The sequence below is a fragment of the Podarcis erhardii genome, assembly GCF_964252035.2.
Source record: "Podarcis erhardii genome assembly, chromosome: 7".
In the NCBI taxonomy this organism is placed as follows: domain Eukaryota; kingdom Metazoa; phylum Chordata; class Lepidosauria; order Squamata; family Lacertidae; genus Podarcis; species Podarcis erhardii.
In genome coordinates this window covers 88,498,601-88,514,889 of record NC_138511.1, presented here as the reverse complement: position 1 = coordinate 88,514,889, position 16,289 = coordinate 88,498,601, and the positions used below count along the sequence as shown (strand labels likewise).

Here is a 16,289-nt window from a genome sequence, read left to right as displayed (position 1 = left end):
AGAGAGAGGAAGGGGTGAGCTCAAGGAAACACACAAAGTTTTCTATGAAATGTTTATTTTATTTCTCTCCTTCCCCACCCCAACACCCAAGAGGTGTGTCGCCCCAAAGAAACTATCATTGAGGATTCCAGAGAATTATACTGGGGGAATTTATTCTTTTTTTCCCCCTCCTCCTTTTTTTTCTTTTTACAAAAGGCTGGTTGTTGTTCTTTCCTATCAGCAATTTTTAAGACAAAAAAATAATAATTAAATAAGACAAGATCTGATCCCAAAAGATTCTTATAAAATTAACACAAGAAACAACTCACACAACACGACTGACAAAAAAAAATGAAGGCGAGCCCCCCCCCCACTCCTCCCACCCTGATGGAGGGGCCGGGGGGCTTCCATGTCACAGAGAGGAACGCTAAAGGATAGATTTATTCTTATTTTTAAAGTGGGAACGGGGGGAAGACAATAATCCGTACAAATTGCAGTGAGATACTGGTACAAAATTGAGGGAGAGTTTTGGGGAAGTGGGTGCTGGCAGGGGTGGGGGGGCTGGGCTTTGCCACTTCTGGCTGAGACACTGCCTGGCATTTGAACCCCTAAGTTGGCTCTGGAGAAGGTCTCTCTCTCCGCCAGGCTCTATGGCTCTATTGGGGGGGGGGCAGGCTCCTTAAAGGTTGAGCTGGGGGTGCAAAAGGGGGTTAGCACCCCAGGGAGTTAAGACGATCATGGTGTAAGTTCCTGGGATGCTGTCGGAGCTTGGAGATTCTTCCTCACTTTCCTGGCTACCTGCCCCCTGCAAAAAAAACCCACATTTTTTCTTGCAGCAATTCCAGTGGCCCTTGCCCCCCCCTTCCCTGGGGAAGGGCAGGTAGTGGAAGGCCTTGTCGTTGTCGGGGGGGGGGGAAGGAAGGGCCAGGAAGCCCCCCACCGCTGGGTGGGTCTGGGGTTTGCATAGTTCAAGACGCTGGCTTGGCAATTTGGCGAGGGGTGCACAACATCACAATTCGGGGCGTCCTGGGAGGACCCTGCGCCCTATGCTAGCAGCCAGAAGTGCCCCCCCCGGCTTCCCTTTCTTAACCCTGCTGGCCCCCACCAGGCCTCCAGGACACCCCCCCCCTCCGAGCCCAGCCGGAAAAGGGGTCTTGTTCCTCCTGCAATGGACCCCCCTCCTGCTCAAAAGCACCCCCAAAATGGCTCTGCTGGTCCAGACCATGTGCTTTTATCACACAACAACAATAACCTGTGAACAAGGAGAAGCTTCAACAGGGTCTGCATTTCACAACCACGACATACCAACTGCCCGCAGGCAATTCCTTATTGCCGAATAGTCGCTCAGGCACAGGGGTGCCCGGTGTGTGTGTGTGTGTGTGTGTGTGTGTGTGTGTGTCAGTACCAGAGGTCGGGAAATGTGGGAGGCCCCGATTCCCAGGAGGAGCTGGAGGGAAGAGTGGCACCCAATGGCAGAACACACACAAGAGGCAAGCGCCCCCCCCCTGGCCAGTGGGGCAGGGGCACCACTCCTGCCCCGATGCCCAGGACTGTCCAGGTCCCACGGCTCCCAACTTCTGCTGCCGCTGTGCAACCGTTTGTGTGTGTGTGTGTGCTGAGTTCTGAAGCATGCACAGAGTTCTCCAGAGGGGCGGGTGGGTGGAGTTACAAACAGTACCATTTATACAAATATAGTGTTTTATAAAGAACATATACATTTAAACTTCTTTTTTTTTTTACTTCCTGAGCCACTCCCATCCTTGTGTTCTCTAGAAAATAATTTAGTCGTGAGAAAGTGCTCTTTTGAGATTCTCGGTGGTCACGCTCGAAGGCCCCCCCAAACACCCCGAGTCTGTCAAGCGCCAAGGCGCCCCCTGGTGGCGAGCCAGGATGGGCAGAGGCGGCAAGGGCAGCGGCGGCCCCCTACCCTGCTTGGGGTGGGTGAGCCCAGGTGCCCATATCGCAGTTCTCTTGGCAAATGCCCAAGGAATCACCTGAGAGTACACTTGTGGCAAGAGGTGCCCTGGGCCCCGAGCGCCACGCCTGGCGCCAGGCTGGGAAGCGGGCACGCAGGAGGGCGGGAGGAGAGGGGGCCCTGCTCCCCAAGGAAGAAGGAGGGAGGCTGGCCAGGGCGTTGTTGGGGTCCCGCACCAGAGGAGCCACCACCAGCAAGCCCCTCATCTCTCGCTTCCAAGCAGCCCCGCTCTCCGGCAAGCTCACAGCTCCTTCTTCTCCACGGCGCTGGAGAAGATCTCAGCAAACTTCCGCAGCTGCTCGTTGGCCGTCTGGGACTCCTCCTGCAGGCGCTGGTTGTTGTGGCGCAAGTTGGCCACCTCCGCCTGCAGAACCACCTTGTCCTGCTTTTCCTGGGAAAAGAGAGAGGGAGGTGGGAATCGGGGCCGTTGGAGGGGTGTGTGTGCAGTGGTCCGCCTCGTCCAGTATCCTCTTCTCAACAGGGGCCAAATACCCCCGAGAACTTAGGAACGCAGATAGACTGCCTCTGCAGCTGGAGGCCCCATAACAGCCGAAGAAGAGCCTGGCTGCCGGATCGGGCCAAAGGGGGCCCATTGAGCCAGCATCCTGTTCTCACAGTGGCCAAAGAGATGCCCATGATGGGAAACCCGCAAGTGTACCTGAAGGAGCGTCTCCACCCCCATTGTTCAGCCCGGACACTGAGGTCCAGCGCCAAGGGCCTTTTGGCGGTTCCCTCACTGCGAGAAGTGAGGTTACAGGGAACTGGGCAGAGGGCCTTCTTGGTGGTGGCGCCCGCCCTGTGGAACGCCCTCCCACCAGATGTCAAGGAAATAAACAACTATCTGACTTTTAGAAGACATCTGAAGGCAGCCCTGTTTAGGGAAGTTTTTAATATTTAATGCTGTATTGTTTCTAACACTCTATTGGGAGCCGCCCAGAGTGGCTGGGGAAACTCAGCCAGATGGGCGGGGTATGAATAAATTATTATTATTATTATTATTATTATTATTATTATTATTATTATTAAGCACAAGAGAAACTCTGCCCTCCCAGGGTTTCTAGACCCTGGGATTCAGAAGCATGGTTGCCTCTGGCCGTGAAGGCAGCTGAGCAGAGCCATTGTGGCTAGGAGCCACCCAAAGCCCTCTCCTCCTCTGTGAATTTGCCCAATCCCCTTTTAAAGCACCTCTGCCTCCTGCAGCAGGGAGTTCCACAGTGTAACTAAACACAGGGCGAATAAGTCTTTCGTTTCGTCCTGAATCTTCTGTGAGTTCTAGGGAGAAGCCCCCTTCCTCTGCACAGAGATCAGAAGCCACAAGAGGCTCCCTCAGACGGTGGGGGCCTCTCCATTGCTGGAGGTTGGACGGCCGTCTGTCGTGGACGCTTTGGCCGCGATGCCTGCGTTCCAGGGGGTCAGACTAGATGACCCCTGGGTGCCTCCCAACTCTATTCAGTGAAGCAGGAGGCAGGCACGGCGGCTCAGTCAAGCCGCACCAGCAGATGAGAAGAGAACCCAGGAGTCCGGGCTGCCTTCTTGCCCCTTGTGTGTCAACCTTCTGGGGGTTCTTCTGTCGTCCCTCCCCACTCCCAAGTAAGTATCACAAGCAAACATCCCTTTAACATCACTCTACGTGGGGCTGCCCTTGAGACTGACCCAGAAACTCCAGGGGGTGCAGAATGCTGCAGCGAGACTCCTTACGGGGTCCTCGCCGTGGGATCACATTCATCCAGTACTTTACCAGCTGCACTGGCTCCCGGTGGAGTACAGGATCAGGTTCAAGATGCTGGTTTTAACCTTTAAAGCCCTATATGGCCTAGGGCCCTCGTACCTACAGGACTGCCTCTCCAGGTATGTCCCACGGAGGACCTTACGGTCTTCAAACAAAAACATCTTGGAGGTTAGGCTGGCCTCAACCAGAGCCAGGGCTTTTTTTGCTGTGGCCCCGATCTGGTGGAACGCTCTGTCACAAGAGACCAGGGCCCTGCAGGACTTGACATCTTTCCGCAGGGCCTGCAAGACAGAGCTGTTCCACCAGGCCTTTGGCCAAGGCACAGTCTGACCCCCCTCCTTTGGTCATCCTCACAGAAGTCTACCCCAATGGTTGCCATTAATTTGATTCTGAATGATTTTAGAATGAATTGATTTTAGAACGCCGTGTTACTTTTATTGCTGTTAGCCGCTCTGAGCCCGGCTTTGGCCGGGGAGGGCGGGACATAAATAAAATTTTATTATTATTAAATGAAGAGGGCATTTCAGGGGGGCAGCTTCGCCTTAGGCGGTACCAGGGCATGATGGGAAAAGATCCCCCCCCCTTTGAGCCATCCCCTGGGGAGGGAACGACAATCTTACTTTCTGCAGGTCGCTATGGAGCTGCTTCAACATGGCCTCCAGCTGGTAGACTTTGCCCGTCAGGTCCACAGAGGGCTCCTCGCTGCAGAGGGAGGGGACAGCAGAGCGTCAAGAGGCAGCATGGCCCAGTGGTTAGAGCATTGTACCAGGGACCTGGGAGAAACCAGGGTCCAAATTTCGCCTACTCGGCCATCACCAAGCTCACGGCGTGGTTCTTTGGGCCCAGTCCAAACCTTTTCTCAGCCTAGCCTACCTCGCAGAGTGGTTGTTGTTGTTTTTTTTGGGGGGGGGTTAAATGAGAAGGGGGGGGAGCCGTGTTGGAGGTCACCTTGGAGGAGAAGGCAGGATATAAACAGAGCAAATGAATGGATGAGATACCGTATTTTTCGCTCTATAAGACGCACCAGACCACAAGGCGCACCTAGTTTTTGGAGGAGGAAAACAAGAAAAAATATATTCTGAATCTCAGAAGCCAGAACAGCAAGAGGGATCGCTGCACAGTGAAAGCAGCAATCCCTCTTGCTGTTCTGGCTCCTGGGATAGCTGCGCAGCCTGCACTCGCTCCATAAGACGCACACACATTTCCCCTTACTTTTTAGGAGGGAAAAAGTGAGTCTTATAGAGCAAAAATATGGTAATTAGAGAAAACGAAGGCCTAGATCCCTCCTTGGAAAAGATGGAAGATGGCGAGTGAAGGCAGATTAGCGCTTGCATCTCAGGCCCCCCCCCTTATGAGAACAGAGCCCCCCTGCCAAGACCCCCAGCCGGTGCCCTGACCCCAAAATGTCCAGAAGCAGGTTGAGATGGAAGCACACCCCCCCACCCAAAAAAACCCCAGAGCTGTGCAAAAAGGGCAGTCCATTATTTTAGGTCGATTCTCCTCCACCCTGGCCATCCAGGGAAAGTGTACCGGCAGCTCTCCCCCCCGCCCCCGCATTTTTTTGCCCCCCCCCCCCACCAGAGACCTTGTTCCCCTAGGGAGAAGCAGGAGAGGAATCCCAGTGTGTCCCCCTGCCCCCCAGACCTCCAAAGGGCCCACATTCAGTGCCAGAAACACGCTCCTGGCTAGGCAGTCGGAGGCCAGGGCCTGCCTTCCCCAGATATAAAAGCGAGGGGGTGGAGGAAGGGGCTTCTGCTGGGAGAAGGGGGGGTCCCTCTCTCACCTCATGGTGGGTGTCGTGCGGGACGTCAGCTGCCTCTCCAGGCTCAGGTGCCCCAGGACGGGGCTGTGGGCAGAGGGAACGTCCGGGCTCAGCGTGGCGTCATGGAGGGAGAAGAGGGAGACGGCTCTTTGCACTGAAAAGGGGAGCAGGAAGAGGAGGGTTTTGAGGTGCGGTCACCCCCACCAGGCAAAATAACAGACCCCCACCCCTTTTTTCTGCACGTTTCCGAGCACAATTCCAAGGGCCTTCTCGGTGGTGGCACCCGCCCTGTGGAACGCCCTCCCACCAGATGTCAAAGAGCACAACAACTACCGGACTTTTAGAAGACATCTGAAGGCAGCCCTGTTTGGGGAAGCTTTCAATGTTTAATAGGTTATTGTATTTTAATATTCCGTTGGAAGCCACCCAGAGTGGCTGGAGAAACCCAGCCAGATGGGCGGGGTATAAATAAATTATTATTATTATTATTATTATTATTATTATTATTATTATTATTATCATCATCATCATCATCATCATTATTATTATTATTATTATTATTATTATTATTATTATTACAATTACACCCTTGCAAAGGGACATGGGTGGCACTGTGGGTTAAACCACAGAGCCTAGGGCTTGCCGATCAGAAGGTCAGCAGTTTGAATCCCTGCGACGGGGTGAGCTCCCATTGCTCAGATGGGTGGGGTATAAATATATTCTTATTCTTATTCTTATTCTTATTCTTATGATGCAGGAAATGGGGCTGTCAGGGCTGTGGGGCAGGGAGTCATCCCCCTCGGCCACCTGCCTGCCTGAGGGCGGCAAAGGGTGTGTGCCCTTCTTTGTGCGCCGCAAACAGCGGAACTCCCTCCCACAAGAGGCAGCGGAATGGGCAAACTCATGGGGCGGAATGCTGTCGACAGCGAGGAGCCCCAGGGGCCGTGCTCTGGCCTCCTGGAAACGGCAGGAGGGGAGGGGGCTCTGGCACTCAAATCCTGCTTGCAAGTTCCCCACAGGCACTGGGAGAACAGGATGGAGGATGAAACGGACCATTGGCCTGATCCAGCCGGGCTAATCTTATGGACCGATGGAACCTCCATGTCCAGGGACAGTCTATCTAGAATAACATTTGAAGCTTTCTTATGTTTTTATGTGTGTTGGAAGCTGCCCAGAGTGCCCAGATGGGTGGGGTATAACATATTAATAATAATAATAATAATAATAATAATAATAATAATAATAATAATAATGATGATGCTGCTGCACTATATGGCCTAGGACCCTTGTACCTATGGGACCGCCTCTCCTGGTATGTCCCACAGAGGACCATACAGTCTTCAAACAAAAACATCTTGGAGGTCCCGGGCCACAGGGAGGTTAGGCTGGCCTCAACCAGAGCCAGGGCTTTTTCGGCCGTGGCCCCGATCTGGTGGAACGCTCTGTCACAAGAGACTAGGGCCCTGCAGGACTTGACATCTTTCCGCAGGGCCTGCAAGACAGAGCTGTTCCACCAGGCCTTTGGCCAAGGCAGTGTCTAACCTTCTCTCTCCCTCTGTAATCCTCATAGAACTCTAGCCCAATGGTTGCCATTGATTTGATTTTGAATTGATTTTAGAATGAATTGATTTTAAAATGCATTTCAATCAATTGATTGTGATTTTATGTAAACTGTGTTATTTTTATTGTGGTTAGCTGCTCTGAGCCTGGCTTCGGCTGGGGAGGGCGGGGTATAAAAATATTATTATTATTATTATTATTATTATTATTATTATTATTATTATTATTATTAATTCACAGGTTCTTAGGGCCAGGTGATAACCCACCTGGTGCTGCCGCCAAAGTCTTTGGAGTGCAGAAGGGAGTCCCAGCCCATTTTCCAAGGCTGCAGCGCTGGGGATGCAGGTGCAGCTGGCCCAGCGCTGTGGGGCTCAAACCGGCCGGGCAACACACTGGGCCCAGCCCTTCCCTGGCAGGCAGCCACTGGGATTTGCTGCTGCCGCTTTGACGGGCGACTTGGGATTCGGGTTCTGCAACAGCTCTGGGCCTGGAGGAGTCAGGGCGTTTGCTCCCTCTGAGCTCAGGGCAAAGGCCGAGGCTCCCGTGCCCTGGTGATCTCAGCGCTGTCTGCTTGAAACCTGCTGCCACCGCCACTGAGCATCAAAGAGGCTTGTGGGGGGGTCTCCACCCCCCAGCGCTTTCCCTCCCCTCTCACCCAATTAGCTGCTTCCCCAGCAAAGCCTTTCACCTCCCCATTTAACACGCCCCCCCCAGCAACTGCTGAGCTCTTCCACTCCCCCCAGCGCTGTGATCAACCCCTCCCATCTGCCTTTCCCTCAATTAAAACAGCCAAGTGCTAATTAAGGCAGGAACGCTGAACTTCCAAGGCACAGGAGCCTAAATATAGAGCGCCTGAAATGTCAAGAGGCAGGGAGTTGCCGGGGTGCGTGGTTTGGGGGCCGTCGGCCAGAGAAGCCTCAGCTGAGATTCCTGGGTTGGACTAGATGGACCCTGGGGTCCCTTCGAACTCTGGTTCCAGGGGGAAAGAGGGGGGAATGCTGGACGGAGGCAGGAGGGGGTCCCTGCTCCCCAAAGCACCAGAAGATGCTGGGCAGAACACTCTTTGGTGGCACTTGGACAGCTTTAAAACCCCTCCCCCCACGGCCTTTGTATGACCCACACCTATGGGTGCTGTGCGTTGCCAGGCCAGGGACTCTGCCCTGCCGTGGAACAGGGGCAGATGCCACCAGCTCTGTGCCCGCAGAGTCCTGGGCTTTTGCCCCAAAACGCTTTCAGCTCCCATCTCCTGCTAGCCCCTGGATAGGTGGGTCATCTGCCTCTCCATCTTCCAAGCCACAGGGCAGAAGGGCAAGGGGCTGCTGCAAAGGGCAACAAGAGGAAGGGCCCCTCTCTCCCCCTCCATGGCCACAGGGCACCCGAGGGAGACCCGGGTGCTTCCTGGAGGGCGTTTGCCTGCTCCTACCTTTCCCCGCCGGGCTCCCGGGTACCAGAGCAGAGCAGGAGGCACAGGTGAGCTGAGTAGCGTGCGGCCGACGATGGGAGCCGATGGCCCGTCTCCTTCCTCTGTGCTCGGACGAGTGGCTGCTCTGCTCTGGAGTCGGGAGGCAGGCAGGGAGGGTGGTGCCGGCATCGTGACGCAGATGGCAGGCCTGAGCAGATTGCCGAACCTCCTCCCCGTCCCCGTCCCCCCCCCCCCGCCGGCAGGGAGGCGGCTGCTCCTCCTTGCTGCCAAGGGAGATCCCTGCCGGAGCCGGGCCTTGCCTGGACATGCAACCACCGCTCTCCACCCCCCTGCCCTACTTTCGGCTCAGTGACAAGAGCCGAGCCGCTGCTCCTCCTCCAGCCCAAAGGAAAGCAGGTCACGGAGGCAGGCGGCTCCCCCAGGGGCAGAAACTGCAGCCAGGTCCTCATTAGCTTGCCTGCCTGGAAATGAAAGCAGCCGTGCGGGGGGGGGGGCAGAGAGGGAGTGGGGAGGGGGCTCAGGGCGCCCCAAGCTGCTCAGGGGCTCACCTGGGTCACTCGCAACCAACGGTGGTATTTTAATGTTTTGTGACACGGCTGTTGCTCCTCTACCGATTATCAAATTTCTGATATCTGGGTTTCCGAAAGGGTTGTGGAATTTTGCTCCGTTTGATGTCGTTCATTCGGAAATCATTTAAAAATAAATTGTGACTTTATGTGCACCGGATCGGATGCTACAAGGCGTGCAATCCTCAATGTTTTATTGCGTTTTCCAGCTTGTGCATTATGGAGTGGCAATTTAAAACTGAAATGGAAGCGCTGGGGCAGAAGGAGGCTGGGGCTTTGCAGACAAGAGGCTCAGCTGAGAAGCCAGCAGGGGTGGGGGCTAATCCAGGATGCTGGAGACCAGGAAGAAGGGGGGGGGGAGGTGTCTGGGAAGACTAAGCCCAGAGCAGACGGCAAGCGGAGTGCCTGGGATTTTTCTTTCATTTTTTCAAGGAGGAAACTCACTCCCCTACCCCAAATCCAAATTCAGCGCTTTTTTCACAGATGCAATCACATTTATTCATTCGGGTTTTTTTTGTTTTTTTTTCCATTTCAGGAAATTTACACACGGCTTGATCGCAAAACAAAAACCCTCAAAGAAAAGATAAAAGCATAAAATTTGAAAGATGAAATGCCGTATTTTTCGCTCTATAACACGCACCTGACCATAACACGCACATCGTTTTTAGAGGAGGAAAACAAGGGAAAAAACATTCTGAATGAAACAGTGGATGTATCATTTTTGTGCTTCATGCTGTGGCCACAGACATGTGATCTGATGGTGAATTTGGGTGCGTGATTTTTGGGGGGCAGGCTGTAGCCATGGACATGCTATGTGATCTGATGGTGAATTTGGGGTGACCCAATGCAAAGATCCTGAGGATCCATGTGGATCCATGCTTTTTAACCACATTTTAAGTGGGGAGGGAAGGAAAAACACAGAACGGACAAGGAGCACGAGAGGGGTGTGCAGAGAAGCAGCTGACTAAGAATGCAGGAGAGGGGTATAACAGGAGGGAGGAAAGGAAGGCAAAAGTTTTCCCTCACCTACCCACCCAAGCCAGCCAGCCAGCTCTCTCTCTCTCTCTCTCTCTCTCTCTCTCTCTCTCCCTCCCTCCCTCCCTCCCTCCTGCATGTTTTCAGCAGCACGGAGCACAGAGACGACACTCTGCTTTCCCCTCTGCTTGCCTGGAGGGGAGGGGCTTTCCCTGCTCTTTGTTCCGTTTGAGCTAACACAGCAAGGAAACAGAGGTGGGTGGGCAGTAAGACCCTGAGGCAGAATGCAGGAAAGCAGCCGCTTCCTCTTTTCAGGTTTCCCTTCTCCGAGACGCGCAATTTGATTTTTGCCTGATTTTTTTTGCCTCCCCTCGCGCCATTTGGCTCCAGGGACCACACATTCGCTCAATAACACGCACAGACATTTCCCCTTCCTTTTTAGGAGAAAAAATCTGCGTGTTATAGAAGGAAAAATACGGTAGACTAAAAACAGGTCCAAACTCACGCCAGGTTTCTAAGCATCTGGGTGAGGCTTGTCTAAACAAGGATGGGTTTTAAATGGGCCCCCAAAAGGAAGGGAGACTGCTTGATATCAAAAGGCAGAGAGTTCCAAAGTGCAGGTGTGGCCAGACTAGGAACGGCCGAGCTCTTACACAGGTAGGGCAGGCATTACCTGGTACCTGCAGCAGCGCCCGTTCTGCTGATCCAAGTGGTTGAGTGGGCATGGATGGGTGAAGGGCCACCTCGCAGGTAAACTGGTCTCAATTTGTTGAGGGGTTTTTCTATACGGACAGTAACACCTTGACGTTGACCCAGGAGGAAATGACCTCCAGTGCAGATATCCCTGCAGCATTCTGCACTGACGGTTCCAGGAATCCAGCCTTGAACTCAGCAACCCATGACTTAAGACAGGGGTGTCCAACTTCCAAGAGACTGCGATCTACTCCCGCTATAAATAAACTGGCGGTGATCTACTCATTGGATTGACCAGAGTTGTCAAGCATTCTTGGGGGGGGGGAATTGCAGTCACGCGATCGACCAGGATCGACCAGGGATGCCCCATGATTGACCGGTAGATCACAATCAACCTGTTGGACACCCCTGACTTAAGAGATCCCTAGAGGTGCCCTGGCAGGCCCTGAGGGGTCTGGAGATCTCAGTCTCCACCTTGGTCCTCCGCCTGACTTTGCAAGCAACGGCTTCAGGTCTGCACTGCCAAGAAGGCAGCTAGGGCACCAGGAGAGGCAGGAGGAAACTCCCCATTAAGCAAAACTGGAGGGGAATGCTCCACGGAGGACCATAAGGTCCATAAATAGAAACACCCTAGAGGTCCCGGGCCCTAAGGAAGTCAGATTAGCCTCAACCAGAGCCAGGGCCTTTTCAACACTGGCCCCGGCCTGGTGGAACGCTCTGTCTCATGAGACCAGGGCCCTGCAGGGTCTGATTTCTTTCCTCAGAGCCTGTAAGACAGAGTTGTTCCGCCTGGCCTTTGGCCTTTGGAATCAACTTGATCCCCTCCCCCTCTTCCTTTTTCCTTTCTCCTTCTGTGATGGAACTCCTATTTGGGGACTTCCCTGGCTTTTTTCTGGCCCACATAGGACCAGTCTGGATAGTTGGCCTTGGAGAAGATTGGACGTTTTCATCTCCAAAAAGTTTTTGATTTGAGTTTCTACTGAAATGAGGCTGCATTTTAATGTTGTATTTTAATCTTGTTTTTTAAGTTGTATTTTAATCAATTGTTTTTATATCTGGTGTTAGCCGCCCTGAGCCCAGTCTTGGCTGGGGAGGGCGGGGTATAAATAAAATTTATTATTATTATTATTATTATTATTATTATTATTATTATTATTATTTCCTGGGACTCGGGGACGCCCCTTCTTCCCCTCCCAGGCTCTCAAAATGAAGTGAGAGAGGCGCCTAGAAAGAGCCACAAGCCTCCTAGTTCAGCTGATGGAATCACAGAAGTGAAGACTTGGAAGGAGGGCAACCAAAATGGTCCAAGGCCTGGAAACGATGCCTTATGAGGAATGGCTAAGGGAGCTGGGCATGTTTAGCCTGGAGAAGAGGAGGTTAAGGGGTGATATGATAGCCATGTTCAAATATATAAAAGGATGTCACATAGAGGAGGGAGAAAGGTTGTTTTCTGCTGCTCCAGAGAAGCGGACACGGAGCAATGGTTCCAAACTACAAGAAAGAAGATTCCACCTAAACATTAGGAAGAACTTCCTGACAGTAAGAGTTGTTCGACAGTGGAATTTGCTGCCAAGGAGTGTGGTGGAGTCTCCTTCTTTGGAGGTCTTTAAGCAGAGGCTTGACAACCATATGTCAGGAGTGCTCTGATGGTGTTTCCTGCTTGGCAGGGGGTTGGACTCGATGGCCCTTGTGGTCTCTTCCAACTCTAGGATTCTATGAAGGGACACCAAAGGCCACCTAGTCCAACCAGCATGCAGCTGTTCACAATTAACAACATGGGTCCAGTTGAGCTGCGAGATCTTCCTCGCCCCCTGGGTGCCCACTCGACCGCTTCCATGGGTGCAACTGGGCCTGTGACAGGGGCCACATAATTCACCCCCAACCCTCCCTGGTAAGAAATCAACCTTACAGAGTGGTGGTGCCCAAACTTCAGAACTCCCTGCCTTTTGATGTCACTGCACTGCTTTCAGCTAAAACCGTATTCCTGCTTAGCCGAGTCTGCTTGGGAAGTTCTTGTGCATCTTTTAGTCTGTTGTCATTCAAACTTTTTGAAAGTCTTAAATCATTGCTCTTAGCTTTTCTCATGTGACAATCTTACACTTTCATCTTTTCTGTAAACGGCTCTGATAACAACCAAGCGGCGTGTAAATTTGAGCAGATAAAAGCAATTACGGAAGAAGGTGCTCAGGTGCACCCAGGAGCCTGGCAAGGCCACAAGCCGCTCCCGGAAGTGAACCCAGGAGCCGGCCTCTTTGAGGACTAGTAACCCTGCACCAGCCAAACACAGGCCCCGGGGAGCCTCTGCCCCAGCGCAAGGAGGGTCAAGCCCCCCGGAGACCCCCTGGCAAACACTTCTACATGCTGGCATCTGGCCATGCTCCCTAGGGAGGCAGAGGGAGCAGTGGGCAGGAGGGAGGGGCTCCAGCCCTTTCGCCACCGGCCTTCCCTACCTTCGTAGGCCTTGGCTGCGTTGACCAAGCTGGACCACTCCAGGCCGGCAGCTGTGTCCGGAAGGGGCATCAGGCCCGGGTCAATGCGCCGCAGAGGCTTTTCCCGCACGTCTGTCAAGGAGAGCTCAGAGGCCGAAATGGCGCCTGCAGGGAGAGCAACGCATAGCTGTCAACTTACAGATTTGAAAATAAGGGACCAGCAGCCTCGAAAATAAGGGATCAGCAGCCAAAATAAGGGAATTTGCTTAGCTTATACAGAAATCCGCCACTGATGGAGCCAGGCTGCTTTGGCTGCGACTGACTGTGTTTTGCAGGGAGTTAGACTAGATGTTCCTAAGGGTCTACAACTCCGACTAAAGAAGAGTGGCAGAAAAAACTGATGAACGACGTCGAGATGGCAAAGCTTACAGGCAGAATTAGAAACTAGGAAGAGGACCTCTTTAATAAAGAATGGGGAAAGTTTATAATTTAGTTGAAAAGCTATTGTCAAGAGTTACATACATTACAGTGGTGCCCCGCAAGACGAACGCCTCGCAAGACGGAAAGGCCGCTAGACGAAAGGGTTTTCCGTTTTGGAGGCGCTTCGCAAAACGAATTTCCCTATGGGCTTGCTTCGCAAGACGAAAATGTCTTGCAAGTTCCTGTGGGTTTTTTCCCCCTTCCCCCCCCCTTTTCCTAAGCCGCTAAACCGCTTATCAGCTGATCCGCTGATAAGCCGCTTATCAGCTGATCTGCTAAAAGCCGCTAAACCACTAATAGCGCTAATCCGCTAAGCTGTCAATGGGCTTGCTTCACAAGACGAAAAAACCGCTATACGAAGAGCCTCACGGAACGGATTAATTTCGTCTTGCGAGGCACCACTGTAGTAGGATTGAGAGAAAACTTGTAGTAAAAATTTGACCTATGGATGGACAAATGATTTATAAAAATAGAGTTATGAAAGGGATGCAGAGGGGGAAATCACTACATTAAGATGCTGCACTGGTTGGAGGGGGTGCTAAGCAGCAGTCGGGGCTGACGTCGTCCAGGTGCGAGGAGTTCCATCAACCCTTCCCCACCCAAGGAGGAGGGGGGAGGGAGACTCTCGCCCACGCTGCCCAAGAGCCTGGCATGAGGTGGTTGCGGTGCTGTGGTGGCCACTGAAGCACTGCCCTTCTGCATCCCTCCCCATCCCCTCCTCTTCCTCCTCCCTCAGGCCGCCTCCTCAGCTGCCGCCGCCGCTTCCGGCTTCCCCTGGCAGCGCGGTGGAAGTCTCATAAGAGAGGGGCTACCTGCCCGCCTGCTGCCACCTGTCTCCTCACTACGCACCCGAGGGGGGAAAGGGAGAGACGGAGATGCGGCAGCTCATACGCGCTCTCTCTCGTGGCAGAGGACCCCAAGCCGCTGCTTCCCTCCCGAGCCGGGCGAGCATGAAACCCCGGAAATTTAAGGGACATCATCAATAAGGGACAGCGGCGGGAAACGGCACTGGGATAAGGGAGTTTCCCACCGAATAAGGGACGGTTGACAGCTATGGAGCAACGGCCTCGTCAGGCGGCTGCCAACGTCTCCCCAGACAAGACCACCATCCATGCCAAGCACACCTGGTTTGGAGGCCCGCCCACCAGGTGGAACCAGAGCCAAGACACAGCCTCTCCAGTCAGCAAAAGATTCTGGGGCTCTGGGGAGCCAGTGTCAACTAGGCCCTGGGAGAGACCAGGGTTCAAATCCTGCCACATGGCCACAAAGCTCATGGGGGGGGGGCTTTGGGGCCAGTCACTGCCTCTCTGAGCTCAGGCTACCTCCCAGGGTTGTTGTTGTTATTATGGGGGTGAGAGGAGGGGTGAACCACGTTGCCTTGGGGGGGGTGTCCCCTCTTTGGCTTAAAAAGGATGCTTATATAATAATAATAATAATTTATTATTTGTACCCCGCCCATCTGGCTGGGTTTCCCTAGCCACTCTGGGCGGCTTCCATAGAAACCAAAAATACAATAAAATATCACACATTAAAAACTTCCCTGAACAGGGCTGCCTTAAGATGTCTTCTGAATGTCAGGTAGTTATTTATCTCTTTGACATCTGATGGGAGGGCGTTCCACAGGGCAGGCTCCACTACCGAGAAGGCCCTCTGCCTGGTTCCCTGTAGCTTCGCTTCTCGCAATGAGGGAACCGCCAGAAGGCCCTCGGAGCTGGACCTCAGCGTCCAAGCACAACGATGGGGGTGGAGACGCTCCTTCAGGTATACTGGGCCGAGGCCGTTTAGGGCTTTAAAGGTCAGCACCAACACTTTGAATTGTGCTCGGAAACGTACTGGGAGCCAATGTAGGTCTTTCAAGACCGGTGTTATGTGGTCTCGCCAGCCACCCCCAATCACCAGTCTAGCTGCCGCATTCTGGATTAGTTGTAGTTTCCGGGTCACCTTCAAAGGTAGCCCCACATAGAGTGCATTGCAGTAGTCCAAGCGGGAGATAACTAGAGCATGCACCACTCTGGCGAGACAGTCCGCGGGCAGGGAGGGTCTCAGCCTGCGTACCAAGTGGAGTTGGTAGACAGCTGCCCTGGATACAGAAAGCTTTTCTCCCTCTCACAGTGCTCAAACTGGTGACATCCAAAGGAAGGCGGATGTTGGAAGATTCAGGAGGATAAAAGGAAACCCTCCTTTATACAGCAGTATACAAAATAATAATAATAATAATAATAATAATAATAATAATAATAATAATAATAATTCCTCCTTCACGTAGCACAGAGTTGAACTGTGGAACTCCCTGCCACAGGAGGCAATGAAGACACCTGGATGTCTTTAAAAAAGAGGGTTGGGCAAGTTCACAGAGAAGGAGAGGCCTTTGGAGGGCTCCCAGTCAGGATGGTTCTGCTCTGCCCTCCACGGTCATTGGCAGTGAATGCTCCCGAAACCCTGGGAGGGAAGCTAATTCTCCCCTGGCCTCCTCGCTGGCCCAAGTAGGACTAATTCAGCAAGCTAGCCCTGCTGATTATCTAATGCTTATTAGATGTAAAAGGTAAAGGGACCCCTGACCATTAGGTCCAGTCGTGACTGACTCTGGGGTTGCGGCGCTCATCTCGCTTTACTGGCCGAGGGAACCGGCATACAGCTTCCGGGTCATTGGCCAGCATGACTAAGCCGCTTCTGGCGCACAAGAGCAACACACGGAAAGGCCATTTACCTTCCCGCCAG

General features: G+C 53.1%; 1 protein-coding gene and 1 long non-coding RNA gene across 3 annotated transcripts in view; one reads left to right on the top strand and one right to left on the bottom strand.

Annotated features, from left to right (window-relative positions):
- Positions 1–38: 38 nt before the first annotated feature.
- Positions 39–16,289, bottom strand: part of SIPA1L3 (signal induced proliferation associated 1 like 3) — a 105,917-nt gene continuing 89,666 nt past the window's right edge. For both annotated transcript variants that reach the window (XM_081868643.1, XM_081868642.1), the window contains exons 18-21: positions 13,113–13,256; positions 5,467–5,599; positions 4,304–4,385; positions 39–2,345 (exon numbers count right to left, since the gene is read on the bottom strand). In XM_081868643.1, the coding sequence (XP_081724769.1) occupies positions 2,196–2,345; positions 4,304–4,385; positions 5,467–5,599; positions 13,113–13,256 (509 nt within the window). In that variant the 3' untranslated portion in view covers positions 39–2,195. The remainder of the gene's footprint in view (positions 2,346–4,303; positions 4,386–5,466; positions 5,600–13,112; positions 13,257–16,289) is intronic.
- On the top strand, positions 13,267–14,018 carry LOC309346293. Its single transcript, XR_014158574.1, has 2 exons — positions 13,267–13,619; positions 13,989–14,018. It is a non-coding gene; the product is annotated as an uncharacterized lncRNA (long non-coding RNA).